This window comes from Pseudorca crassidens, chromosome 11 (genome assembly GCF_039906515.1).
Source record: "Pseudorca crassidens isolate mPseCra1 chromosome 11, mPseCra1.hap1, whole genome shotgun sequence".
Taxonomy (NCBI): Eukaryota; Metazoa; Chordata; class Mammalia; order Artiodactyla; family Delphinidae; genus Pseudorca; species Pseudorca crassidens.
In genome coordinates this window covers 26,913,858-26,940,965 of record NC_090306.1, presented here as the reverse complement: position 1 = coordinate 26,940,965, position 27,108 = coordinate 26,913,858, and the positions used below count along the sequence as shown (strand labels likewise).

The 27,108-nt window shown below is 36.8% G+C and overlaps 1 protein-coding gene and 1 pseudogene across 1 annotated transcript in view; one reads left to right on the top strand and one right to left on the bottom strand.

Moving 5' to 3' along the window:
• Nucleotides 1–27,108, top strand: part of PKP2 (plakophilin 2) — an 84,592-nt gene that overhangs the window by 49,802 nt on the left and 7,682 nt on the right. The window contains exons 7-10 of the mRNA XM_067696114.1: nt 18,816–18,933; nt 19,798–19,962; nt 20,879–21,052; nt 26,139–26,292. Of these exons, the coding sequence (XP_067552215.1) occupies nt 18,816–18,933; nt 19,798–19,962; nt 20,879–21,052; nt 26,139–26,292 (611 nt within the window). The remainder of the gene's footprint in view (nt 1–18,815; nt 18,934–19,797; nt 19,963–20,878; nt 21,053–26,138; nt 26,293–27,108) is intronic.
• LOC137201777 (very-long-chain (3R)-3-hydroxyacyl-CoA dehydratase 1 pseudogene) lies at nt 12,740–26,885 on the bottom strand (annotated as a pseudogene).

Sequence of the window (27,108 nt, the reverse complement as noted above, 5' to 3'; positions counted from 1 at the left end):
TAGTAGTTTTCTGGTAGCATCTTTAGGATTCTCTATGTATAGTATGTCATCTGAAAACAGTGACAGCTTTACTTCATCTTTTCCAATTTGGATTCCTTTTATTTCTGTTTCTTCTCTGATTGCTGTGGCTAAAACTTCCACAACTGTATTGAATAGTAGTGGTGAGAGTAGGCAACCTTGTCTTGTTCCTGATCCTAGAGGAAACGGTTTCAGTTTTCACCATTGAGGACGACATTGACTGTGGGTTTGTCATATATGGCCTTTAGTATGTTGAGGTAAATTCCCGCTAGGCCCTTTCTGAAGGGTTTTTATCATAAATAGATGTTGAATTTTGTTGAAAGCTTTTTCTGCATCTATTGAGATGATCATATGGTTTTTATTCCTCAGTTTGTTAATACAGTGTATCACATTGATTGATTTGCATATACTGAAGAATCCTTGCATTCCTGGGATAAACCCCACTTGATCATGGTGTATGATCCTTTTAATGTGCTGTTGGATTCTGTTTGCTAGTATTTCGTTGAGGATTTTTGCATCTGTGTTCATCAGATATATTGGCCTGTAGTTTTCCTTTTTTGTGACATCTTTGTATCGTTTTGGTATCAGGGTGATGGTGGCCTCGTAGAATGAGTTTGGGCGTGTTCCTCCCTCTTCTATATTTTGAAAGAGTTTGAGAAGGATAGGTGTTAGCTCTTGTGTAGATGTTTGATAGAATTCGCTTGTGAAGCCATCTGCTCCTGGACTTTGTTTGTTGGAAGATTTTTAATCACAGTTTCAATTTCAGTGCTTATGATTGGTCTGTTTATATTTTCTATTTCTTCCTGATTCAGTCTCAGAAGGTTGTGCTTTTCTAAGAATTTATCCATTTCTTCTAGGTTGTCCATTTTATTGGCATATAGTTGCTTATAGAAATCTCACATGATCCTTTGTATTTCTGCAGTGTCAGTTGTTACTTCTCCTTTTTTATTTCTAATTCTGTTGATTTGAGTCTTCTCTGTTTTTTTATTGATGAGTCTGGCTAGTGGTTTATCAATTTTGTTTATTTTCTCAAAGAACTAGCTTTTAGTTTTATTGGTCTTTGCTATGTTTCCTTCATTTCTTTTTCATTTATTTCTGATCTGATCTTTATGATTTCTTTCCTTCTGCTAACTTTGGTGGTTTTTTGTTCTTCTTTCTCTAATTGCTTTAGGTGTAAGGTTAGGTTGTTTATTTGAGATGTTTCTTGTTTCTTAAGGTACGATTGTATTGCTATAAACTTCCCTCTTAGAACTGCTTTTGCTGCATCCCATAGGTTTGGGGTCATCGTGTTTTCATTGTTACTTGTTTCTAGGTATTTTTTGATTTCCTCTTTGATTTCTTCAGTGATCTCTTGGTTATTTAATAATATATTGTTTAGCCTCCATGTGTTTGTATTTTTTACAGTTTTTTTCCTGTAATTGATATCTAGTCTCATAGCATTGTGGTTGAAAAAGATACTTGATAATGATTTCAATTTTCTTAAATTAACCAAGACTTGATTTGTGACCCAAGATATGATCTATCCTGGAGGATGTTCCATGAGCACTTGAGAAGAAAGTGTATTCTCTTGTTTTTGGATGGAATGTCCTATAAATGTCAATTAAGTCCATTTTGTTTAATGTGTCATTTAAAGCGTGTGTTTCGTCATTTATTTTCATTTTGGATGATCTGTCCATTGGTGAAAGTGGGGTGTTAAAGTCCTCTACTATTTTTGTGTTACTGTGGATTTCCCCTTTTATTGCTGTTAGCATTTGCTTTATGTACTGAGGTGCTCCTATGTTGGGTGCATAAATATTTACAATTGTTATATCTTCTTCTTGACTGATCCCTTGATCATTACGTAGTGTCCTTTGTCTCTTGTAATAGTCTTTATTTTATTGTCTACTTTGTCTGATATGAGAATTGCTAGTCCAGCTTTCTTTTGATTTCCATTTGCATGGAATATCTTTTTCCATCCCCTCACTTTCAGTCTGTATGTGTCCCTAGGTTTGAAGTGGGTCTCTTGTAGATAGCATATATATCGGTCTTGTTTTTGTATCCATTCAGCCAGTCTGTGTCTTTTGGTTGGAGCATTTACTCTATTTACATTTAAGGTAATTATCGATATGTATGTTCCTACTCCCATTTTCTTAATTGTTTTGGGTTTATTGTTGTAGGTCTTTTCCTTCTCTTGTGTTTCCTGCCTAGAGAAGTTCCTTTAGCATTTGTTGTAAAGCTGGTTTGGTGGTGCTGAATTCTCTTAGCTATTACTTGTCTGTAAAGCTTTGGATTTCTCTCTCAAATATGAATGAGATCCTTGCTGGGTAGAGTACTCTTGGTTGTAGGTTTTTCCCTTTCATCATTTTAAATATGTCCTGCCACTCCCTTCTGGCTTGCAGAGTTTCTGCTGAAAGCAGCTGTTAACCTTATGGGGATTCCCTTGTATGTTATTTGTTGTTTTTCCCTTGTGCTTTTAATATTTTTTCTTTGTATTTAATTTTTGATAGCTTGATTAATATGTGTCTCGGTGTGTTTCTCTTTGGGTTTATCCTGTATGGTGCTCTCTGTGCTTCCTGGACCTGATTGACTATTTCCTTTCCCATGTTAGGGAAGTTTTTGACTATAATCTCTTCAAATATTTTCTCATACCCTTTCTTTTTCTCTTCTTCTTCTGGGACCCCTATAATTTGAATGTTGGTATGGTTAATATTGTCCCAGAGGTCTCTGAGACTGTCCTCAATTCTTTTCATTCTTTTTTCTTTATTCTGCTCCCTGGCAGTATTTCCACCATTTTGTCTTCCAGCTCACCTATCTGTTCTTCTACCTCAGTTATTCTGCTATTAATGCCTTCTAGAGTCTTTTTAATTCAGTAATTGTGTTGTTCATCACTGTTTGTTTGCTCTTTAGTTCTTCTAGGTACTTGTTAAATGTTTTTTGTTTTTTCTCCATTCTGTTTCCGAGATTTTGGTTCATGTTTGCTACCATTACTCTGAATTCTTTTTCAGGTAGGTTGCCTATTTCGTCTTCATTTTTTTGGTCTTGTAGGTTTTTACCTTGCTCCTTCATCTGTAAGATATTTTTTTTGTCCTTTCTTTTTTTTTTTTGATGGGTGGTTCTGTGTTCCTGTCTTACTGGTTGTTTGGCCTCAGCCATCCAGCACTGGAGTTTGCAGGCAGTTGGATAGAGCTGGGTCTTGGTGCTGAGATGAGGACCTCCAGGAGGCCTCACTCCAATTGATATTCCCTGGGGTCTGAGGTTCTCTGTTAGTCCAGCAGTTTGGATTCGGAGTTCCCACCACATGAGCTCAGACCCAACCTCTGGCCTGGAAACCAAGATCCCACAAGCTTTGTGGTGTGGTTAAAAAAAAAAAGAAAAAAAGGAGCAGTACAATATCAAAGAATAAAAAACAAAATAAAATTAGAAAGATTAAAAAATATATTAGGAAAAATAAAACTATAATTAACAACCAATCGCTGGGAGTTCCTCCTGTACCCTTAGCTGTCCATGGTCCCCCACCAGTGCCTGGTAAGTGCCCTAGTTGTGTGGAGACTCGAATTCCACATCCTCCTAGTACTCCACCCACTTGGAACCACTTTTTAATGTATTTTTGATTCATTAAAACATTTTGATTCATTTAAAAACATTTTGCATCTTAAAATTTTTCTGTCGCTCCCATTGCCTTACCATGTGCGACAGAGTTCTTAGCATGACAGACTCAGGACTCTTTCAATTGAAAATGGCAGATACACAATTCAAAGTTCCTTAAATCAAGTGGCTCATGTGGCTGAGATGTTGACGGGCACTTGTGGAAGTGAAAGAAGTGCATCAGGAACCATGGCCTCAAGGACTGGGACGTAAATTCAGCATCTCTAGAACTCAGTCTCCTATTTACAGGCATACCTCAGAGATATTATGGATTCAGTTCTAAACCACCGCAATAAAGTGAATATTGCAATGAAGCAAGTCACACGATCTTTTCGGTTTTCCAGTGCTTATTTAAGTATGTTTACATTATGCAACAGTCTATTAAGTGTGCAATGGCATTATGTCTTAAAGAAATCAATATACATACCTTAATTTAAAAATGCTTTATTACAAAAAATGCTAACCATCATCTAACAACACAGGGTTGCCACAAACCTTCAATTTGTTAAAAAAAAAATGCAATGTCTGTAAAGCTCAATAAAGCAAAGCACAATAAAACGAAGTATGCCTGTATATCTCATCTCTGCTTACTCGTCTTCTTTGAAGACTACTGGGCTCATTCTCTAAAAATGCAAACAAGCCTTCTCCACGTAGCAGATCCCTAAATCACAGGCAGCCCTTGCTTAGCCACCCAGCAGAAAAAGTGCACTTCTTTCTTTAAATGTCAATCTCCTGGAAGGTTTAACCCTGACTCTGCTTCTGAAAGCTGTGTATCGTTTGAGCCTCTGTTCCCCTAGATTGACCAGACCTGGATCAGATACTTGCTTCATGGCAACAATAGCAACAAGGTCTGTTAAAGTAGCAAGAGGGAGGGGAACACTTGGTGGACAAACAAAACAAAAATAGAAGACACCTTCCTCAGTTACAGCATATGCAACCTTTCTCAGTCTATCCACAACCTTCTTTACAATCTTACTTCCCATTTTCCTGCAAACATATCCCAAAGTACAAGCAAGCTACAAAGTACTTGCTTTCCTTAGATATTATAGGTAATTTCATATAGCCAAGGCTTTATTCAATTTTACTGCCTGGTAAACATTTTCTATTATCTGCCTACTGATTACTTAATCTCCTAGTCATATAATAGCAAAGATAAAGTTAATCTTTTCTGTAAAACATTTTCCTGCCTCAGGCAAAAGCCATTACTTGTTTATAAGAATTCAAACAGGACTTTTTACAGGTAAGTCACCTCTGTACAGACTTTGTATTACATTACTATTTTTATGGGAAGTTGTTTACATACCTTTTTTATTAGATTGTGAACTCTAAGAGCTAAGCCTATGCATTTTTCTAATCTCTAATTCCTAGCACATAGCAAGGTTTCTGACATATAGTAAGCAAGTATAAAGTATTTGAGTGAAATGAGTAATGAACGAATGAGCAAATGAAAATCCATTAGGAATTAGGTGGATAATCATGTCTGGCAAGGTATCAAATTTGTGATGGAAAGTAATCAAACAGAAGTTGGAAACATTAGCTAAAGCCAGACTGAGGGGGCCTTATAAATCATGTTAAGGAGTTAATAATTTTCTTCTGTAAGCAAAGTTAGTAGTGTGGGGAGGATAGAAATATAAGTTCTGCATGAAGAAGAAAAATTATAATATCCACATGAAAGGTGTATTGGGAAGGTGGAAATCTAAAAATAAAGATGTTGGTTGCACATCTTTTCCTGTAGTCTCCTTTTATGAACAAGGAATAACAGACTTGCGTGGTTTGGGTGAAGCAGTGCCCTTGTTGGCACACATTTTTCAGGTATGTTATTGCCTGAATCCACTCCCATCATAATGACACCATTTTAAACAGTGTTTGCAAAGTCAGTCCAAACCACTGATTTGAACTACTTTCAGAAGCAGAATATTGCAAAATATTTGGGAAATTGAGTATCATAGTATTTGCTTCTAAAATATCTATTATTTCATCTGTGTATCTAATTTATAATAATAATAGCTAATATTTGTGTTGTAAAAACTGTTCAGAATGCTTTATGAGGATTTCCTCAGTTTATTCTCAGGGCAACCCTTGTAAAGTAGGCCTTCCCATTTTATAGATAAGGAAACTGGAGCTCAGAGAGCAGAGGTTAAGAGATTTTCCCAACATCATACAGCTAGTAAAAGACAAAGCTGGAATTCTAATCCAGGAAGGCTGTCTCCAGGGCCAAGCTCTTCATCAGTGTGCTGGATACATTGATATTAGTCACATATCTACAGACTGCTCTGCTGTGGATTAAGCCTCTGCCCTTCACAGTCTCGCAACCTTGCAGGGTCAGGTAGGCCAGTGTACAGTCACGTTCAGGTCTCATTATGGGCATTGTGTCTGCATTTCAGTGTTGTCTTTTTTTAGGAGTTCTATGCAAGTGGAACTCTGCACTACATTTCCTATTAACAGAGAAAATAGAAAGCATAAGAACTGGGAGGTCTTTCCAAGAGAGGAGATGGCTTTGTAGACAACTTCGGGTAGATGTTGTCACAATTGAGTATAAAAGTCAGTAAGGAGATGTGAGTTAGAAAGGGACCTGTAGGGAACCTGTAATCAAATAGTCTCAATTTTCACAAGAGAGCTGTCTTCTGAATAGTTGCTTATTTCTGACTCCAAGTTACTCTAAAAAGATTTTAAGACAGGTGTTGACTAGCTCTAATAAGAGTGAATCTTAACTACATAAAAATAAATGTTAGCAAATATTGTAACTGCTACAAGTTCATTGGAGGTATGGCCTCCGCCACTGGCAACTGGCAGCATGAGTAGTATTTTGGGCATTGTGTTGACTTAGGTTAGTGTAGCTAAATTCCTTCAATCTACTTTGAAGTAGAACTTCTGCATAGACCAGTGACTTTGTCCCTTTACTAACTTGAGAGTGAGATCAGTTCTGAGAGGGACTTCCCTGGTCTTTAGATAGCAGTGGTGCAGAGTGAATCTGCTCAGCAGGTAAAATCTTTGCTTCATTAATGAACTTGTGACAGTGACTCCAGTTCTGCCCACCTGGAGCTGCTACAGTGCGATCACATTCAGACAGGAGAACGTGCACAGCTTATCCTTCAAAAACTGTCAGATACACCGTATCTGTCAGGTATCAGGTCATTTTTCTACAGAATTAGCATCTGCCTGCCGCAGCATTTACCGTGGGCCTTGGTGCTTTCTTTAGGTAATTCCTTTGGAATTACATACTTTTCATGACTAAAGTTACTCACTGACAGGTGATACAAATTTTGCAATAGGGAAAACAATGTTCATTGCAAGTTTCAGGTTTTTTCTTAAACACTATGCCAGCATAATGAATAATAAAATCCAAGTTAGGAGAGGAAAAATAAATTGATACACTCCCAATTTGTGCTAGAGCCATCAAGAGCAGTTGTCAGGATCTCCTCATACCTCCACATTCAGTGACATCATGTTGGTAGCTTGAAATCAGCCATGGTGGGAGTATTTACACTATAGAAATTGGCAAATGCTACAAATCAGAGCTCTCCCCACTCCACCAACCCAGAAAGCTGGTTGGCATACCACTGGCACTGAATTTCCATTAGTTGATTAACATCAAGATGTGGATAATTGGGGTAAAGGCATATTTCTCCTTACATATCTCTTTTCAAAGAAGAAATATTTCCTTTGTCTTCTTGGAAGGCATTATGAAGCATTATCCACCCCACGTTTTTTTTTTGAGTGGAGAAAACCTACTAAAATGCCCCGTTCTTTTTTTCAAAATTATTTTTATTTACTTAGGACAAGAAGTATAACAGTTAAAATATTTAATAATTTATTTTGTTTAGTAGGATACTCTTCCAAACATTTCAAACTGCAAAAGACTTATGTGACAACCATAGAATTGTAAATTACCAAAGAGCATTAGCTGCCTTCTTTGATTGTACACCCTTCCTACACATACTTATTGCGAGCCCCTGTTTGTCAATTTAGTATGGGTAACTCATTGGGAATTGGTGTGACATGGCTGTCAATTCTCTATGTTCCACCTCACTGATTGCCACACTTTTGGGACACCTTTGGATGTGACATAAATAAAACCAATGGTCATTATCAGGGTGTATGTTCAAAATTCCTACCAAAGATTTACCATTATTTCTCCATTCTTCCATTTGGTTCTCACTATTTCTTTCCTTCTCTTACCTTCTTTCCTTCTTTCTTTTCTTACCTCAGTCTTCTTTGTTCTCTTAAAAGGGAAGAGGTGGAAACAATTTAGAGGTCAGAAATTAAAATGCCTCCAGGGGTCAGACAGGCACTTAAGTGGACAAGTGTGAGACTATGGGCTGCTATCAGACTAGAGAATGGAAAAAAATGCCTACCCCAGGAGCAGTGACATTCAGAGTTCTGGAAAACACTTCAGGCCAAACACAGACTCTTCTGAGAAAGCCTCTGTTAGCAGTCTCATTCTTCAGCTGAAGAAATTAAGTACTAGTGACCCTTCCACAATAATAGAAGCAGTTATCAGAAACTTGAGAAAAGCAACTAATCCAGCCTTCTTGGGATTTTACCACTTGGTCTGTCTTCCCTCTTGCTCTTATCCAATCCTTTCCAGTACTTGAGTGCCTGCTGTATCCAAAGCACTGTTTAAATTTCTGAAATTTCAAAGGGGAATGGGACCTATCTTTGCCCTGGAGGAACTCCAGTTTTAGTGGGGGAAAGGCACCAGAAGAGATTATCACAGTCCATTTGATAAGAAGTGTAGAAGAGGTTTGAAAAGACTGTTAATGCAGGCATTGAGTTGCTTAACTGATGTTGCCTAGGGATTGGGAAAAAATGTTGACTGGAGAGTCACATTTAAGGAGCTGGTAAAGGAAGAATAGCTGTTTGAATGTCCCGCTCAGTCTTTAGCTCATCATGCTATCACTAGTTCATCTCTATCCTTTTTCAATATAGTCATTAAAAATATGAATTCACAAAACTCTGAAAAGTTGTTTTCCTAAACTCCTATTATTTGTTAACCATTTGCTTATGAGAAAGCCTTATAAACTTGCTGCCTTAATGTTATCGCCACAATCTGATTAACAACTGTTTCTCAGACTCACAGACTTAGAGAACCAATTTATGGTTATGGGAGAAAGGGTGGAGGGGAGGGATAAATTGGGAGTTTGGGATTGAAACTGCTATATTTAAGGTAGATAACCAACAAGGACCTACTGTATAGCACAGGGAATTCTCCTCAATATTCTGTAATAACCTAAATGGAAAAAGAATTTGAAAAAGACTAGATACATGTATATGTATAACTGAATCACTTTGCTGTACACCTGAAACTAACACAACGGTGTTAATCAACTATGCTCCAATATAAATTAAAAGTTATAAAACACACAATTGTTTCTGCATTGTAAAGACTACCCCAGAATTTGCCATTTTGTTTAGGATAATAGGACAAAATGACAAAACATTACTATAAAACATTATGAAATATACTCCTTTTTCTTAATTATATTTTATGCCAGTTGAAGAGGAAAAGCAATTGGTAATGCATTTCTCCTACAAGTGACTTAAACTTCACTCTTTCCTATATGTGTCATAGTGTAGTAAATGTATTTTAATGAATGTGTAATATAGTTATTTGTACTAAAATTTATGATGTCTTAAAAGAAACTTCCATTGTCACTTATGATAAATCTAGCTAAGGTGGGGAGTGGTCAGAGGAAGCAAACTACATTTAGAAAGAAAAGCTATAATTATCAGCCTTAATCCTGTTGAGCCTCTGGGTTAAGGGCAAGTTTTTTGGTAATATCAATACCAACTACTTTCTGGAAAAATAATATCTCCATGTAAATTTTTAATATATTCAATTATATCTATCTACTCCTGTACAATAAAACATGTCATTGTGTTCCTGAATTTCATTTTTTATGTATATCTGGATATCAAACTTCAGAACTTTGCTGAATCTGAATTTCCTTAATTATGCTTTTCATTCTATTTACCTTTGCTCAGTTATCCCTTATTCTAAATACTCCTAACAGAAAAGGATTTATCTGGTCTATGTCTCTGCATAATCCTATTTAGTTATTTAAATAATTAAGAATTAGTAATTAAATGAGAGTCTAATTTCCCTTATTATCAAATAAGTATTTTCCTTTTTTGTAAGACTATAGATTTAAAAGCAGGCCAGAACTTATTTTTTTTTAGCATCTTTATTGGAGTATAATTGCTTTACAATGGTGTGTTAGTTTCTGCTTTATAACAAAGTGAATCAGTTATACATATGTTCCCATATCTCTTCCCTCTTGTGTCTCCCTCCCTCCCACCCTTCCTAGCTAAGTCACAAACCACCTAGTTGATCTCCCTGTGCTATGCAGCTACTTCCCACTAGCTATCTATTTTACGTTTGGTAGTGTATATATTTTTTAAAACCATAATCTAAATATGTGGTTATTTACTTCTAGAAAATAGTTTAACATAAACTAGAAGAATGTTAGCTGAGACAGTGTAAACAACACAGAAACCTGATAGAAGTATCCAGATAGTTCAGTCTGGAGAATGACTTTTCCAGAAATAAAAAGTTGAATTATCAACTTCATCCTCAGTTATTTGGTTAATTATTGAAACTCTTAACATTTGATGTATAAACATAACCAATATAAAGTCCATAAATAATGGAATTGGCAGTATTTCTAGTCATATTACTCTGTTGGTCATAATCACATTTTATACATTGAATATTTTAGATATACAAACAAATGTGGCTTAATGAGTTAAATTATTATTTTTGGCTGCATTGGGTCTTTGTTGCTGTGCGCGGGCTTTCTCTAGTTGCAGTGAGTGGGGTCTACTCTTCGTTGTGGTGTGCAGGCTTCTCATTTCAGTGGCTTCACTTGTTACGAAGCATGGGCTCTAGGCAGGTGGGCTTCAGTAGCTGTGGCTCACAGGCTCAGTAGTTGTGGCTCGAGGGCTCTAGAGCACAGGCTCAGTAGTTGTAGAGCATGGGCTTAGTTGCTCCGCAGCGTGTGGGATCTTCCTGGACCAGGGCTCGAACCGGTGTCCCCTGCATTGGCAGGCGGATTCTTAACCACTGCGCCACCAGGGAAGCCCTAATGAGTTACATTATTGTGTAAGTTTCTCTTTAAGTAATTTTAAAAGGTATAAGTGATTTTTAAAAATAACTGTTTTATAAACTAAGCCTCAGGGGTTTTAGGTCATTTTTAAATCTGTCAACAATAATTAACTTGTTAAAGCAGACACATCAAACAAACGAAGCAAATATGGCCATGATTACCTGGTCACCCCTGTCTGGTCTCCCTGAGTCCAATGTTTTAAAGAATATTTGTCTCATTAGAAATGTTAAGCAGCCCCCTTGCAAAGGTCCCCACTCTTCAGAGTAAATTTTCCACTATCTTATTCGTGTCCTTAGCAGGTGGGCCCAGATTAAAAGTTGTACTTCACAGAAATTATATGACATTTCAGTTTGCCAAAGAAATTCTTCATTCTTACCAACCAGTTCATAAATATCATTTGTCTACTTTGGGTCCAGCCCCCCGGGATAATTGTTAAAAGAAAACACATGAATAGGGATAATATGGAGGAAGAAGAATCAGCGAAGGAAACAGAAGAATAATTTTTATTATATCAAGAGGACTGTATTTGCTTGTTTTTCTGCATCAGTTAGTTTATGAGATGAGTCTTGAACAGAAAATGAAATTGCCAAGAATGTCTTTATCAGAGATTTTTTTTTTTGACTGTATCAGTATGGGTTTATTGAATTGTTTCTTCAAGATTAGATTCAAGTCAAACTTTTTAATAAGAAAAGTCGGGGGTGATGCTGTGTACTTCTGTTGGGTGTCATGGTATCCTTTTGGCCTATTGTCCATGATGTCAAGCTTGATCACTTGGTCAAGGGTGATCTGGCAGTTCTCTCCACAAAGGTCCCATCTCCCTCTGCAACAGATAATATCTGCAGCGCTAGGCTGAAACCAAGTGTGTATTTTTGTCAGAGATTTTTTTTAAAGCATCCTCATGTTTAAAAATTCTGTGTGGGGCTTCCCTGGTGGCGCAGTGGTTGAGAGTCTGCCTGCCGATGCAGGGGACACGGGTTCGTGCCCCGGTCTGGGAGGATCCCACATGCCGCGGAGCAGCTGGGCCCGTGAGCCATGGCCGCTGAGCCTGTGCGTCCAGAGCCTGTGCTCCGCAACGGGAGGGACCACAACAGTGAGAGGCCCGCGTACGGGGGGAAAAAAAAATTCTGTGTGTATCTTAAATTGAAGGTAGTGTCTTATTAACTGTATCTTATGACACTCGAAGTCATTTTCCAAAAAATATTAATACTGTCATAGAACTACTGTTAAATGTTTTAAAATTCTTCATCAAAAAAAAGTGAGTTGATATATTTGGATAAAGCCACTGATGACTTTATTGCTATCCTGTGGTTAAAGTTTATGCCGTCATGGACCTTGAGGGTATTACACTAAGTGAAATAAGTCAGATGGAGAAAGACAAATACTGTATGATTTCACTCATATGTAGAAAATGATTTCACTCCTATAAAAAACAGTCAAAAAATCAAAATAAGTAAACAAACCAAACCTAGCAAAATAAACACATAGATACAAAGAACAGAGTAGTGCTTACGAGAGGGGAAGGGGGCAGGGGAGGGTTAAATGGATAAAGGAGATCAACTGTATGGTGAAGGATGAAAACAATTCTTGGTGGTGAGCACGCTGTAGTGTATACAGAAGTAGAAATATCAGGCTGTACACATGAAATTTGTATAATATTATAAACCAATGTTACCGCAATAAAAAATAAATTTTAAAAAACATATGCCTATCTTGGAGGCACAGGCTGTCTGAGCACCATATTCTAGAGTAGAATACTACTCTAGATCTTAAGCATCTTCATCTGTCCTAGTCTAGCATCCCAAACCTCTCCTTTAGGTGTTAAGAATGTCTACTCAAGTTCCAGTGGCTCCTGGGCATATTTTTAAAATTAGTTTGCTGTTATAATTCATTTAAAATGGAATTTGACATTCTACCTTGAACAGCCTGCTAAGTCAAGGGGAAATGACTCTTGCTGACCAACCAGATGATTTCTGGCTGAACTCTTTTTTTTTTTTTTCATGAAGCTGTTTATTCTTGTTATTAAAAGTTGGACTCAAGTAATCCTGGTTATTCTGGAAAAAGCACCTTGTTGTAGGGATCATTTAATCATCCTTTTCGACAGTCACCCCTCCGTGAAGCACCTTTCTTCTCTGACGTTAACGTATGAAAGTAGAGTTGTGGAAACAATGGTATATACGAGGCCATGGTTATAAGAAGAAGATAATAGTAGTCAAAAGAGACATTGTATTTATTGGGAAGTCTTATTGAGAACATTCTTGTTTTCTTCACATATGGTAAGGCAGCGTATATTGTAAGAAGTTCACCAGCAACTCCAACAGGATATAAGATGATAAAAAAAAATTATATTGGTTTTACACTGTAACGAGCCACACCGTAAAGATTCTTGAACTCACTTGGACCCCAGCCACAAGCACAGAAGTAGGTACAATTCCCATTAAACAGTGGACTACCTCAAGCAAGGCAGATGTCTGGAAAAATTTAAGTGTCTTCTGAATACTTTTATACAAACCTTTGTGTGTTCCTTTTTCCATATAAAAACGTATCATGGCAATAGCTAGTACCAGCCACCCCGCAGGCATAGCAATGTTGTAGAAGGTGAGCCAGGCGGTGGCCAGCAAGCCCCGGCGCCTCCTCTTGCCCGCGGCCTCCCTCTCCTCGCCGGCCTCCCTCTCCTCGCAGGCCTCCGAGGCGCCGCCGTTGGTGCCGGCCTCCTCGCTGGACGCCATGGTGGCCGTGCAGACGGGGGACGTGGACGAGAGGGGCAGGGGAGCGGGAGGGGGCCCGGCCATCAGGCGCCCCATGTGCCACGCGCAGGGGTCTCTGAACTGACTCTTCAGCATACTTTTGGAAGACCTGAAAATGTAGGAAAGCAGAACTAAAGGATTTTTAAGGATAGATTTTCTCTTCCTACACCTTCTAGTTTCTTGATGTGTAATAGATGCTAGCACATCTTTATTAAGTTGATGTTCCTTGTCCTGGAAGGAACAAGACGTGTAGGCTGTACAGCTTTGTTCTATTCCCAACGTTGCTTCCTTTTGCAGAATGAACAGCTGACTTTGGCTGATGTTTGCGGATACCTGCAGGATCTGATGTTGACTCAGAATAACAGACAAACCCTTCTTTTGACCTAGAGTTTTTGTTCCTCTGCCAGTTCAAATGAGGCTCCTCTTTTGTTCTGTGCAACCACAAACTGCCTATGCTGTCTTCTCTAGGTTAATCACAGACAAGGCCCAACTGTTTGATATGTATCAGCTGAGAGTTAAACAAAAACCCAGACCTAAATCTCAAATAACCAGAGGAAGAAGGATGCCTCCTTATCAGCTAATGTCTTATCAAGTACCTATTGGGTCTTTGAATGGACTTGGACCAAGCACCTAATTGACTGGTACCACTTGGGATATAATTTATAACACATGGTATTAGGAAGCCTATAATTATTGATGAAAATGAAGATACAGCCACAATTTTTTAAAAACCACTGTGGTGCTCACTATCTCAGTATGCTGGTTAGACCTTTAAGACAGGTCACATTAATACACATGTAAATTGTATGTTAGTAGGAAACCACCTATTATCAGTAGAAATAGCCCCATTTTTTAATAAAAATCTCTGTATCTTAGAATTACTTGTTGGTGAAATGTCTTGAAAAAATTCACTCCTGCCTTATTATTGCCTGCCATTCTCATGCCCTGGTAACTAACTATAGCCTTTTACTTTAAACATTTCATATTAGCTCATCATTTCACCAGGCCAGTTGTCCATACCCCAAGTTTGGACATTCTGTGTTATAACAAACTTCCTTCCAGTGCTGGCAGACTAGCTGTATTTGACAACATGCCTGCACGTAGCCCCACACAGATAACTTTTTATGGAAGAGGCATTAAAAATCCCATTAGAAGCAGGTAATTCTGACTTTAAACAACAGTCATAGGTCAGGGTTCTGAATGAGATTCTAGCACACCCTAATTTAAGGAATTTTGTAAAAACATAATATTTGCAAGGTATCTATAATAATGTCTAGCACACATACTAAATTGCAGTTATTCTTATCATTTGACACCGTTCACTCTTTGGTTTGCCATACAAATTTAAGATTTAGTCACACTGTCCTTAATCTTAACAAAGACCATTCTTTATTTTAATTCTAGCAAGGTCCAGGTTGTTTGGTTTTCTTTTCTCCTTTTCATTGTGACACTCAGGAATGTGTGAGATAAATGGTCCTGGAGAGAGTCAGGAATCACTGATTTGCTTTCAGATAAATCACCTGAAGCCTCCTAAATATGTGAAGTTTTGTTCAGAGACATACAGAGGTTCAGATTCTATTTTTCTCACCCTTTATAAGTCATATTAGCAGAAAAATTCTTCTTAATATCAAACACAAGCCACAGTTCGCGCTGTTATCCTCCCACTCAGGGCCAGTGAAGGTGAAGAGCTCTGAAACAGTCCTGCTTTTATGTTTAGAGTAGTTCACATCCTTCTTTACCCACCTCCTCCCGAGGCCCCAACCCCTAGTCCCAAGGACCTGGTATTTAAATTTCAGTATACAACAGTGTGCAGTTCTAATTTCCTAAAAGGTACTCACATATTTACTCAGACTTCTGCTAGATTATACCAGGGGAAATAGACTCATTTAATCAAATTCAAACCATAGACACTGAATTAAACATTTCCAATATGTTCATTGGTAACTCTGATAATCAACTTTTATTGAGTACTGTGGTTTTTATGCTCTTTCTTTTTTACTTTTCAACAAGATAATTGTTTTGATATATTTCATGTATAGTTTTGAGATAGTTTTCCAGATTAAACCTCTATTGGGCTGCATATAGGAAACAGTGATAGATAAATGTTTCTCGGGACTCAGGAGATACAGTGTAAAAGGATCAATTCTGCCTAAGATTGGCCATGTTAATTCTCTGATTCCAAAAAACTTATGTATTAGCTGTTAAAAAATACTTTAAGATGAATATATCATTTTCTAATAATTTCTGATTATTTTCAGAGTGGTACAATAACAAATTCCTTTCTGACTAGTGACCTCTATTCATGGATGTATTGCTATAAAATAATCCACCCTTATCATTCATATTTCTGGGTAGTTGAGTAAGGTAGGAACTATTTTTGATATGCAGGAGCAAATACTGAAGCAGTGGGGTTCCATGCACTTTCTGTCAGCAAAGGTATCAACTGTCAGGAACCACTGATAAGTCCCATTTCAAGCCAGTAGAGTCTGGATAATACCAGACTACAAGACAACAGTTAGTGTGTGTGAACTGGCAGTACTGCCAAATTGAATTACCATTCTCACCCAAAATAAACAGACTTGAAGTTAAACAAAGCTGAGTCATCCATCTGCAAGGTATGTAGTGGGCTTAGCTAGGGAGAGAGACCTTTTGATTTGGCAAAGCAATTTTAAAACTACTGCCGTCTCTCAAAGCCAGATGTTGAAAAGGTCAAAGGGAGCTTTAAAATATGATAACGCTGTCTTGGAGTTGGGGGACATATGGTACTTGCTAAACAAATGGCAGACTGAATGAATGTTAGGTAAGGTTTGCTCTACTCTGGAGCCGCCCTTAGCACAGAATAAAGAACAGCTCTCCTATCCTGACTTCACCAGTAATTTAATCTCACCAGGAAAAGTAACTTAAACTCTTTGGTCCTCAGTTTCTCCATGTGTAAAATAAGGAGACCGTAAAAGATGCTTTTTCAGTTTTGTCAAGCTTCTTAAGATCCCATGACCATAAAGGGCTCAGAGAGTAGATAGAGGATCTTGGTTCAAATAATCATTTCTTGAAAAACAAACTGTACGAAAAATGGTTTTATTTACAGCTTATGAGCCTATTCATTATCTTTTTTTTTTAATGGACTAAGTGTGAAAGTCTTTCAGGTACAGTGAAAAATAGGATGGGAATAATTACATTAGAAACCTCAAATGAGAACCAAAGTCACAGAAGGGATTTTGTTAAAATCAGAAACTCATTGTGTCAATTCAGCAACCACTAAATTATTAGCATATCCTTAGTTTTAGGTGTATTTGTCTTATCTCCTCAACTATAGGTTGGATTATGAAATTGCATTTTCATGGGTTAGAAACAGTCAAGTATTATAGATGTGATCTCCCTGGGAGCAGGATGCAATGCTGGATACTCCTCCCTTGTTCCCTGCAGTTCTTGATATAATGCTGGGCACATTTGTTCTTTGACAAAATGTATTGAAAACAGTATTTGGGAACAGAAACTTTTTAAAATCACTTAGTGTAATATATTATTTTAAAGAAGAAGAAAATGCTACCCCAAAATTTCTCAGAATTGTAGTTCTTTTGATGTTCAGAATCACACTGAGACATTATACACAAAAACAGTATGCTTTGTGAGCCACAGAACTTCAGTTGAAAATTTTCACTTTTTAGCACGCTAACTATATATCTAAGTTAAATATCCTGTTTAATGGCCATTTATAAATTCAAACACTACCACTGGTCAGTTTTGTAAAATAGAATAAAAGGATGTTATCTGCAGTGTAAGTACAGCACACTGTCGAATTCTTTTCCTTAAGGTGCATAGTAAATGTACAGATAGTCATAGGCAACTGTTTTGTAATGTATTACATTTCTAATCTGTTATTCCTAACCCATTATAAATCTTTGCAGAGACAGAAGAATTGAATTTTTCTAATCTGTAAAATGATGCCAACTTCAACAAATAGGCATTCTAAATAAAATTTTTAAAAAGGAGCAAACTAAAAAAAAAAAAAAAAAAGAATATACTTTGAATGTTCTACCTACCAGTGAAAGGAACTGGTCTGATAAAATTTATAGGAATAGTTCTTAGCAAGTGAAATTAACAAAAGGGAATAAGGGTGGTTCTCAAAATTCTAAAAACCTGAATGCATTGTTCTTTTGCCATTCTTGTTGATGGAGCTGTTAACATTTTTGGAAAACAAAATTTTTTAAATAGTTAATGCCGACAAGAAGAACTTAATGCAAAGGAACATAGTAACAGTAATCCCAGAATATAAACATGATGTGAATCTGAAACATAATCCCTACATGTATTACTTTGCTGTGTTTGATAAGCTTCAGTCTCTATAAGAAAGCAACTTGCACTTGTAGATTTAATCACTGTTTATAGAAAAGTGTCATGGCTTAGCCAAATTAGAAATAGAGGACTTCCCTGGTGGTGCAATGGTTAGAAATCTGCCTGCCAATGCAGGGGACACGGGTTCAATCCCTGGTCCAGGAAGATCCCACATGCTGCGGAGCAGCTAGGCCCACACACCGCAACTACTGAAGCCCATGCTCCACCACAAGAGAAGCCACCTCAGTGAGAAGCCCTCACACCACAGCGAAGACCCAATGCAGCCAAAAATAAAATAAATAAATAAATAGATAAATTTATTTTTAAAAAATAGACTAATTGCAAAGATGTTTATAGGTCATGCTTTTAACTTAGGTCTTACACAGTGTAAAACTACATTTTTCGTGACATCACTCTGCCATTTTAATTATAGAATTATCACATTTTAGATCATTTGGTTTAATATTTGTCAATAACAGTTTATGCTGAAACCCACAAAACCTCCAAATAATATAGTCTAACACCCTGTATTTACAAATGAGGAAACTGAAGCCCAGAGAATTTAAGTAGCTTTAAGTTACTTAGAATTAAGGCATGGCACAAGTTGGGACTTGGACATGTGTATTGCTATGGCTAAGGTGCCATTTGTTCTCCTTTTAACTGCAAAATGTTTTCCTCATATATTTATACCCTCTCCAAAATGGTGTAAAGATTAAATAAATAATGCTCTGACCTTGGTGCTTGGAATGAAGTAGACAGAAGACTTTTATTGACATAATAATGTGTTATGAATATATTTACAAGTTGTGTCTAGATTTGATGACCATAGGCAGTTGATGATTTATTGACCCCAGGACAAGTCTGTCATACTTTGACAAATTTGACAGTTTTCCGAACCCTTGGAAGAAACTTTGAAACAAAAACCTATTAGATACACTGCCTGTCTTATGATTGATCGTTTATTTGTTTGTTTGTTTGTTTTTCCTGATAGAAACATGAGTTCAGCTGGCCCTGAAGGGAGGAAAGTGATGAGAAGGTGTGATGGACTGATTGACTCACTGGTCCATTATGTCAGAGGAACCATTGCAGATTACCAGCCAGATGACAAGGTGATACAAGAATTAGATGTCTCTCATATTGACTTACTTATTTTGTCTTAGTAAGACTCTTCAGAGTATTCTTGAAGTAGCTGTTTGGGTTTGGCTTTATTTATTAACTGATTTGCTGAGCTTAAGATTTCCCATACATGCTCATAAATATTAATATCTATCTAGCCTCATTTTTTTTTCTACTTTCCAGACCCAAATTTCTAACTGTTTAACAACTCTGGATATTTGAAAGGAGCCCAAATGCTACATATTCAGCCATGAAATTCATCTCTTCCCTCATCTCTGAACTTACTCCTCTGTATAAACCTTCTTAATAATTATTACCATCTACCAAATGAAAATAGAAACCTGAGTAATGTTGAACTTCCTCTCTTCCCTCACATCCCACATCCATTGGACAACAAATCTTGTGCATTTTACTTCTGAAATGCTCTTTAGTTTAACCAGTCCTCTTTAATGCTACTACTGCTGTCATAGTTTGTGCATCTTTTATACTGATTATTGTAGTCGACTGGTCTCTATAAGCAATATCTCCTCCTATTTTCCAAGTCCACGTGGCTACTAAACAATGTACCTAAAATCTAAAATCATTCTGAACACTCTTTAAAAGTAAACTAGAACTGCTCCTCAATGTTTTAAAACATTCAGCCTCTACTTCTTAGCATTGTGCTCATGACCATTTATGATTTAGCCCTAGCCTTTCTAGCTGTACTCATTTCACTCCCCAGCCACCCTGCAGTCCAAGCGCACCCTGTTGCATCCAATTAACCTTGTAAGATCTAAAGCCTAAGAGGTCCTGTGGTATAACACTTGCAAAGGGATATCTATATGTATATGATCAATATTCATGTCCTGTTTTCTCAGGCCACAGAGAACTGTGTGTGCATTCTTCATAACCTCTCCTACCAGCTGGAGGCAGAGCTCCCAGAGAAATATTCCCAGAGTATCTATCTTCAAAGCCGGAATATCCAGGCTGACAACAACAGAAGTATTGGGTGTTTTGGCAGTAGAAGCAGGAAAGTAAAAGAGGTATGTTGGGGGAGGCCTTTGAAAGTATAAGTGTGTGTGTGTGTTTCTGAGTACTTAGTGTATGTCAGGCTCCATTTTAAGTTTTTTTAAGCCTTGTATCTACCCTATGAGGTATGTATTATTAATACCCTCGTTTACTGATGAGGAAACAGAGGGTACAGAAAGGCTAATTCAGAATAATTCAAGTTAGTGGAGGAGATGGAATTGAATCCCAGATAATCTGTCCCCAGATTTACACTATTAGCCATCAAATCATACTGCTCTATGCCCTGCAGGTTAGGAAGTAAGCTTAATGCCACATGGCCAGTGGCATAGCATTGTTTTAACATTAAAAGCAGCCCTGACATTCAGCTTTAAACATTCTAAAAACAAACTTTTACATCCGAAAAGCAAACCCCATACATAGGAAGGACTGCTGTCCAGACTGGCATTTCATGAAATAGAAGGAATGTGATCTCTCCTACTCCTCAAGAGTATCACGGTGTATGTGAACTTGGAGGACGACTGGTAAATTTAGAATCCTGATGCTATCCTGGACAACTTCACAAGACTCTGAGGGAAGAGGCCTGTTTTTCTTATCTTCAGAGTGGATGTGACTAATTTAGCTTTTAGCTTAACAGCAGCCTGAAAACTATTCTAGAACAGTCAATGCTTAATTCTCTGCATTCTCTCTCGCTGTGAAATGTAAAGTTGTGAGTATGGGGTATTGTGAGAGAGAAATAGTCATTATGGGCTAAAAGTTAAATGATTGTGAATCATACATATTTGCTTTTTCATTTTTATTTTAAGGGCTTCTTATTATGCTAATTATTAGTCTCCCTAGACAAGACAGTACTTCTGGTCTCTTGGTTTGGGTGTGGAATTATAGAAATGACTTGAAGGCATTAATTTTGGATTTCATCGTGTGTGTGGTTAGCAATACCAGGATATGCCAATGCCAGAGGAAAAGAGCAACCCCAAGGGCGTGGAGTGGCTGTGGCACTCCATCGTGATACGGATGTATTTGTCCTTGATTGCCAAGAGTGTCCGAAACTACACTCAAGAAGCATCTTTGGGAGCTCTCCAGAATCTCACGGCAGGAAGTGGACCAGTGAGTATCATGCTTACTTTTAAAAATAATGGCATTGTAGACACACCTACATTAAATTCAGAAATGACAGTGAAGTAAGAACATAAGTTTTCTCGCTTCAATCAAGACGGTTCTCAGGAATTGCCAGAGAGAGTTCGGCTTTGCAGGACTTTCAGCCTCAGCTTCTGCAAACCCAGGTCAGACTGCGAGTGAAAGACTCGTTGGTATTTATGAGTATCAGTCAGAACTCTTTCTGTTACAAGTCTCAGAATCCTACCTGAACTGGCTTAGGCAAAAGAGAGGAATTTCTTGACTCATATAAATGAAGAGTCCAGGGTGGGTTTTCCTTCTGTCATGGTGGGACATAGGTGCCCAGCAATTGTATTTGTGATTCTCTATCTCTGGACTCTGTTTTCCTCTGTTGGTTTCATTCTCAAAGGCTAGCCTCATATTACGGCAAAGATAGCCACCAGTGATTTCAGGCTTACCTCTTATCCAGTTCAGTGTCTCCACAGGAAAAGAAACTACTACTGTTTTCCCAATAGCTCTGTTAAGAACTGGGGGAATGAGTCTCACTTGCCCATTTCCAAACCAGTACCTGTGGCCAGGAGCCTGTGATGTTCTAATTGGCCAAGTCTGGGTTATGTGCTCACATGTGAATTTCAGGGGCAGGGGTTTCAGTGAGCGAGGGTCACTACCACTTGTACCACATGGAGTGGCTCCCTAATGGAAAGTCAGAGTGTTGTTACCAAAAGGAAGGATGAACGCTAGAAGGCAGAGACAACACATGTCCACTGCAGTTGGAAAGGCTATCTGTGCTTTTGTGTCCCAGAAAGTCAACTATAAAATAAAGAGTTACTTCTCTTTCCAGATGTACTTTATACCAGCAAAATCAAAATATTAAAAAGAGTAAAAACTTACAAGGTCCTGTGATAAACCATAATGGAAAAAAATATGAAAAATAATGTATATATATTTATAACTGAATCACTTTGCTGTACAGAAATTAATACAACATTGTAAATCAACTATACTCCAATAAAATAATTTTTTTAAATTACTTTAGAAAAGAGTAAAAAGTTGTTCCTTTCCCCATGTATTTTACAGCTTGCAACATAATAAAGGATTCTATAAATATTTAATTATTTGAACTAAGCTTGTATTCTTTGCCTTGATCATAAAATGATTAAACTCTCCCCAAGTAGTTCACTCTATGGCCAGTCTAATTATCCATCATCATAGAGGAAAGCACTCTTGTTGATAACAAAAATATTATTTATTCTTTACTTGAGAAACCATGTTCATTCTTTAATGAACCATGTTCATTCTTTGCTCAGTTTTGAATTGTGAAATACTAAAACCAGTATTTCTCTAATTTTAACACCGTGGTTAAGAATACAACCCAATTTTAATCTCTTTGAAATTCTTCAGAATGTACTTGTGCGCAAAGAGAAAGAAATGGGGAGTGACCAGGGAGCCCTGACAGACAGAAAGACATAATTTACTGTCTTATCTTCCCATTTCCCCATGCTTGGTTTCCCAAAACCATTTCTTTCATTTTCCCAAACTACAGAAGCCCTCTTATTAACTGACTACCAGCCAACTTAATAGAAAAGATCAGAAATTAAATTGCTGTATCTGTATGTATTTAATCTCACTGTGCTCTGAGGATGGTTCAATATGAGCTAACCCTTTAAGCTTGGATTTTAGCCTCTTCCACTCCAGAATCTTTCATGGAATCCAAACTATCCAGAGGTGTTTCCATGTTTCTGTCAATACAGGAATATTTGCCACCCAACATACAAGAATATGCCATTCTGAATATGTAGTTTATTCAGACTACATAATTCCTTTATTCATTTATCAAACAAACAGTATTTGAGCACCTTCTACATAAAAGGCACTAGCCTAGTGCTAAGTATATGGTGGTGAATAAGACAAAATCCCTGTGTTTGGTAATAATCTAGCTGGGAAAAAGAAATAAACAAACAGAAATCTAAGAGTTCCAAGTCCAAAAGGAATCCAAGCAATGGATTTTAAATCATACCTAACCTTAGACCAGTCCAGTCCCCTGAAAGGAGACCTACACTAAACTGGTATTAATCCATACTCAAGGCTATTAGAGTTGATCTTGACTAGAGATTTATAGGAGAAAATCATTAGCAGCATGGGACAATGATATGAGGACCCTTTGTTCTTTTAAGTTACAAGATGCTTTTTATTAAAATTTTGACTTACATGTATATTTTTTCTAATTATTACTTTCCCTAATTTTGCTATGTTTAGATGGTGTGATAAAAAAAATGCCTGGCTTTGTAATTTCTAAAAGGAATCACTGAATAGAAAAACATGAAAAGCAGACCATTAAACATAGTTCCAAAAAATACCCAGTCCATTCACCTGTGTTCATAACTGAGACAGCACTGAGCATTGATGGCCATGTGCCTTAGATGGCAAAGAACCTGAACTGGACTGAATAGCTTCTAAACGATAAATTCTATAATTTTAGTATAAAATTATGGCAGTAATTTCTTGCTGGTAAGAATACCTTAATGTAAACTTTATTAGTTCAGGTATAATGGTCATTATTTTTTAAATGATACCAAAAAAACACAAAATAATAAATAAGGAAAGGGGATGGGTTGATAAAATTTACCCATTTAGCAAATTCTCTAAGGATAGTGTAAAGTATAAAGTATAAAGTACAGTATAAATAACTCCTGGGGGTGTAATGTACAGCATTGTGACTATAGTTAACAATATTGTGTTGTATATTTGAAAGTTGCTAAAATAGTGGATCTTAAAAGGTCTTATCACAAGAAGGAAAAAAAATTTGTGACTATGTGTGATGATGGATGTTATCTAAACTTATTGTGATAATTATTTTGCAATATATCAACTCATTATGTTGTATATACATGTAAAATTAAACATTCATTGTACAAGTTAAAAATCATTGAAATAAACAGTTTTCAAGTTTCTAAAACACTTTAAAGGCACTTAATTTGATGTCCAATGAAAAAAAAACAAAATGTGTTCCCTGTCTCACACCTTACACACAAATCAGCTCCAACAGCAATGAGATTTAAATGTGGAAGGTAAAACAATAAAGCTTCTAAATGATAACATAGAATATCTTCCTGACCTGGAATAGGGTAAGATTTCTTAACAGTAGACATAAAAAGCACATAAAGTCAATATTTTATAAATTGACATTAAAATTATTAACAAGCTATCAAAAGACAGTAAAAAGGCAAAGCACAGAGGAGGAAAAGATTTTTGTAACATATATAAGTAACAAAGTTGGTATCTAGGAAATAAAAGAAAACTCATCGATTTAACAATAAAAAGATAGACAACTCAATAGAAAAATGGACAAGAGATTTGAACAGGCACTTCACAAAACATAATGTATATATGGCCATTAAACATTTGAAAAGGCGCTCAACCTCAGGGCAATATGAACTAGAAGTGCTGTTTGTAAATAACTAACAGTCATTCTCACAAATTCCCTAAAGCTGGAATATGAAATCTCTATTTGGTAAATCTGATTGTTTATTTTCCTTTATGAGCAAATTCTAAAGACCATTCCACATCAGCCTCTCCCATTTCCCTCAATGAATCAGAATTCTGTGATCATTTTTATATACTCAGCCTTGAGATGACAAAGAAAACGCTATGAGAGAGATAGAGCTGGACGACATTGACTCAGAAGAGCAGAGCTTTTGCATATGAGGAAAGATAATCACTTAGATGGGCCATTGGGAAGAGAGAGGGATGCTAAATCTACCTCCATGTCCAAGGAGGAGTTGTACAGAATGGCTGCAGGTGAAGGATTCTTCCCAGAGGAAAGAAAAGAGTCTAATGGAATGTTCTGCAAATTAGTGAAAGACAAAGTGTAACTTTGGAACAAACATTGCAAAATAGTGGTTATTAAACTTCTTTGAGTCATGGACACTTTGAGTATCTAATAACAGTTATGGACTCTTTCCCTGAAAAAGATTACTATAAACACAAAAATAATTTTAAGGACCTCCTGTTCCCTCCCTGAAACCTATCCTGGATCCTGTATTAAGAACCCCTTTTTTAGACGGTACGGTGGAGAATGTAAGGAGGGCGCTGTGCAGGAGGTAGGGGAAGCAAGCAGAGTTTAGATAAACAGAGAAGATAGACACCCTGAAGAATGATCAAGAATACACGGATTTTTGGCATGGTAGCCTCATGTTAGCTTCAAATAAAAATATGTAAAGTTGCAGACACAAGCTAAGGTCTTAGTATTGTTGGACGTTTGCTGATGCTAGGAAGGGCCTAGTTGGTACTCAGACCCTGTGAAAGTAGGTGACCAGCCTAATTCCAAACAAGGTTTGCCTCTGGTGGACCTAGACCTGGACCAGCAACTTACCCATGCAGCCTCTGATACAGAGAATAGAGTTACAGGTAATCTGACTAGCCATACATTCCTTTCTTTAAAAGCCCAGTATCTCTTTCAGAATAAACTAGCTTTTTAGAAATGAATAAGTTTATTAAATATGTAAAATGCCAAAATTTGAACAAGACAAACAGAGAAGATGAATAAGCCAACAACCAGTAAATACATTGAAATAGTAATCAAAGACATCTCCCTTTAAAATTTTTCTCAGCTCAGTTGGCTTTAGAGCTAAGTTCTACCAGACCCCCAAAGTTGAAATTATTCTTATATTACACAAATAGTTCAAGAAAATAGAAAAAGGGAAAAAAACTTACCCACTAAATTTTATGACATTAGTGTAACTGTGATTGTAAAACGTCCTTTTCTTTTCACAATGATGAACTGAAAATGTGAATAAAAAGATTATGATAAAAAAGAAAGGAAAGGGAAAGACAGACCCATTTTATTTATAACCAGATGCAAAAAACATAATAGCTAACCAAATCCAGTGTTATATTTAAAAATACTGAATAAACTGTCTGTATCCAGTAATTAAATTGAAAACCTAATAAGAATTTAAAGAAAGTATCTCTAGCTTTTAAAACATCTCGCTCAATCTCTAGTAATCTACAGAAATTAAGAAATTTTAACCGTGAAGTAAAATACAATAGTATTTATAGAATATGTCTCACAAAACAGATGCCAGCATCAGTAGCTCAGACAGTTGTCCAGAAAGAAAATGGCCTTCAGCACACACGAAAGATGCTGCATGTTGGTGATCCAAGTGTGAAAAAGACTGCCGTCTCTCTGCTGAGGAATTTGTCTCGGAATCTTTCTCTGCAGAATGAAATTGGTAAGTCAGTATAAGTCTCTAGATGTAAAGTGTATATATTGAAAATACAAATGCAATAAAACATTGTCCTTATCACATTCTTTTTACAATGATGAGCTGAAAATGTGAATAAAGAGCAAAATGTGATAAATACAACTGGTTTTTGTGTACCCAGACATCAAGCGTTGGCTTTCGCACTGGCCTCAAATAGGATTTTTCTTAATATCCAGCTTTGTTTTTGTTCTAATTACTACCAAAGAGAAATTTTAGACCGTACTAATAATTAATGAGATAGGTAATATATTTGATATTTCCCAGCCCTCAGCTATGCCATCCAGTGAAGTCTTTAAGCCATGTCTTTCAGAATGTTCTCTGTGTGGCCTGCTTAAGCACCAGTCTTCTGAAACATTAAAGAAACACACACACACAGCGGTTGTTCACCTCAGAACCTTGGCCATTGTTGTACTAGAAAAAAATGGTATGGTTGGACAGATAATCACAAAAAGAAGGAATCATGAATATAACAGATTTGGCATAGGTTTTAGAATAAATGTGATGAAACACACTTGCCCCTTTTTTTCTAAGTCCGTATTATTGACAAAGATGATAACTATGTTACACTTTCAAATAACATTTTTCATTCATTTTCTTTATACCTGAAAATGTGTTTTGAATTAAGTCATAAACTATAAAATTAGATAATAGGAAGATAATGCTAAAATTACTCATGCTTTCTAATGCTCCATAAATTAGTCATTTCTAACAATTTAAAACTCAGTTTTTCAAAAATTCCACTAAATTTTTTTTTGTTTTTTTAATGAATTGGATTATTTTGAA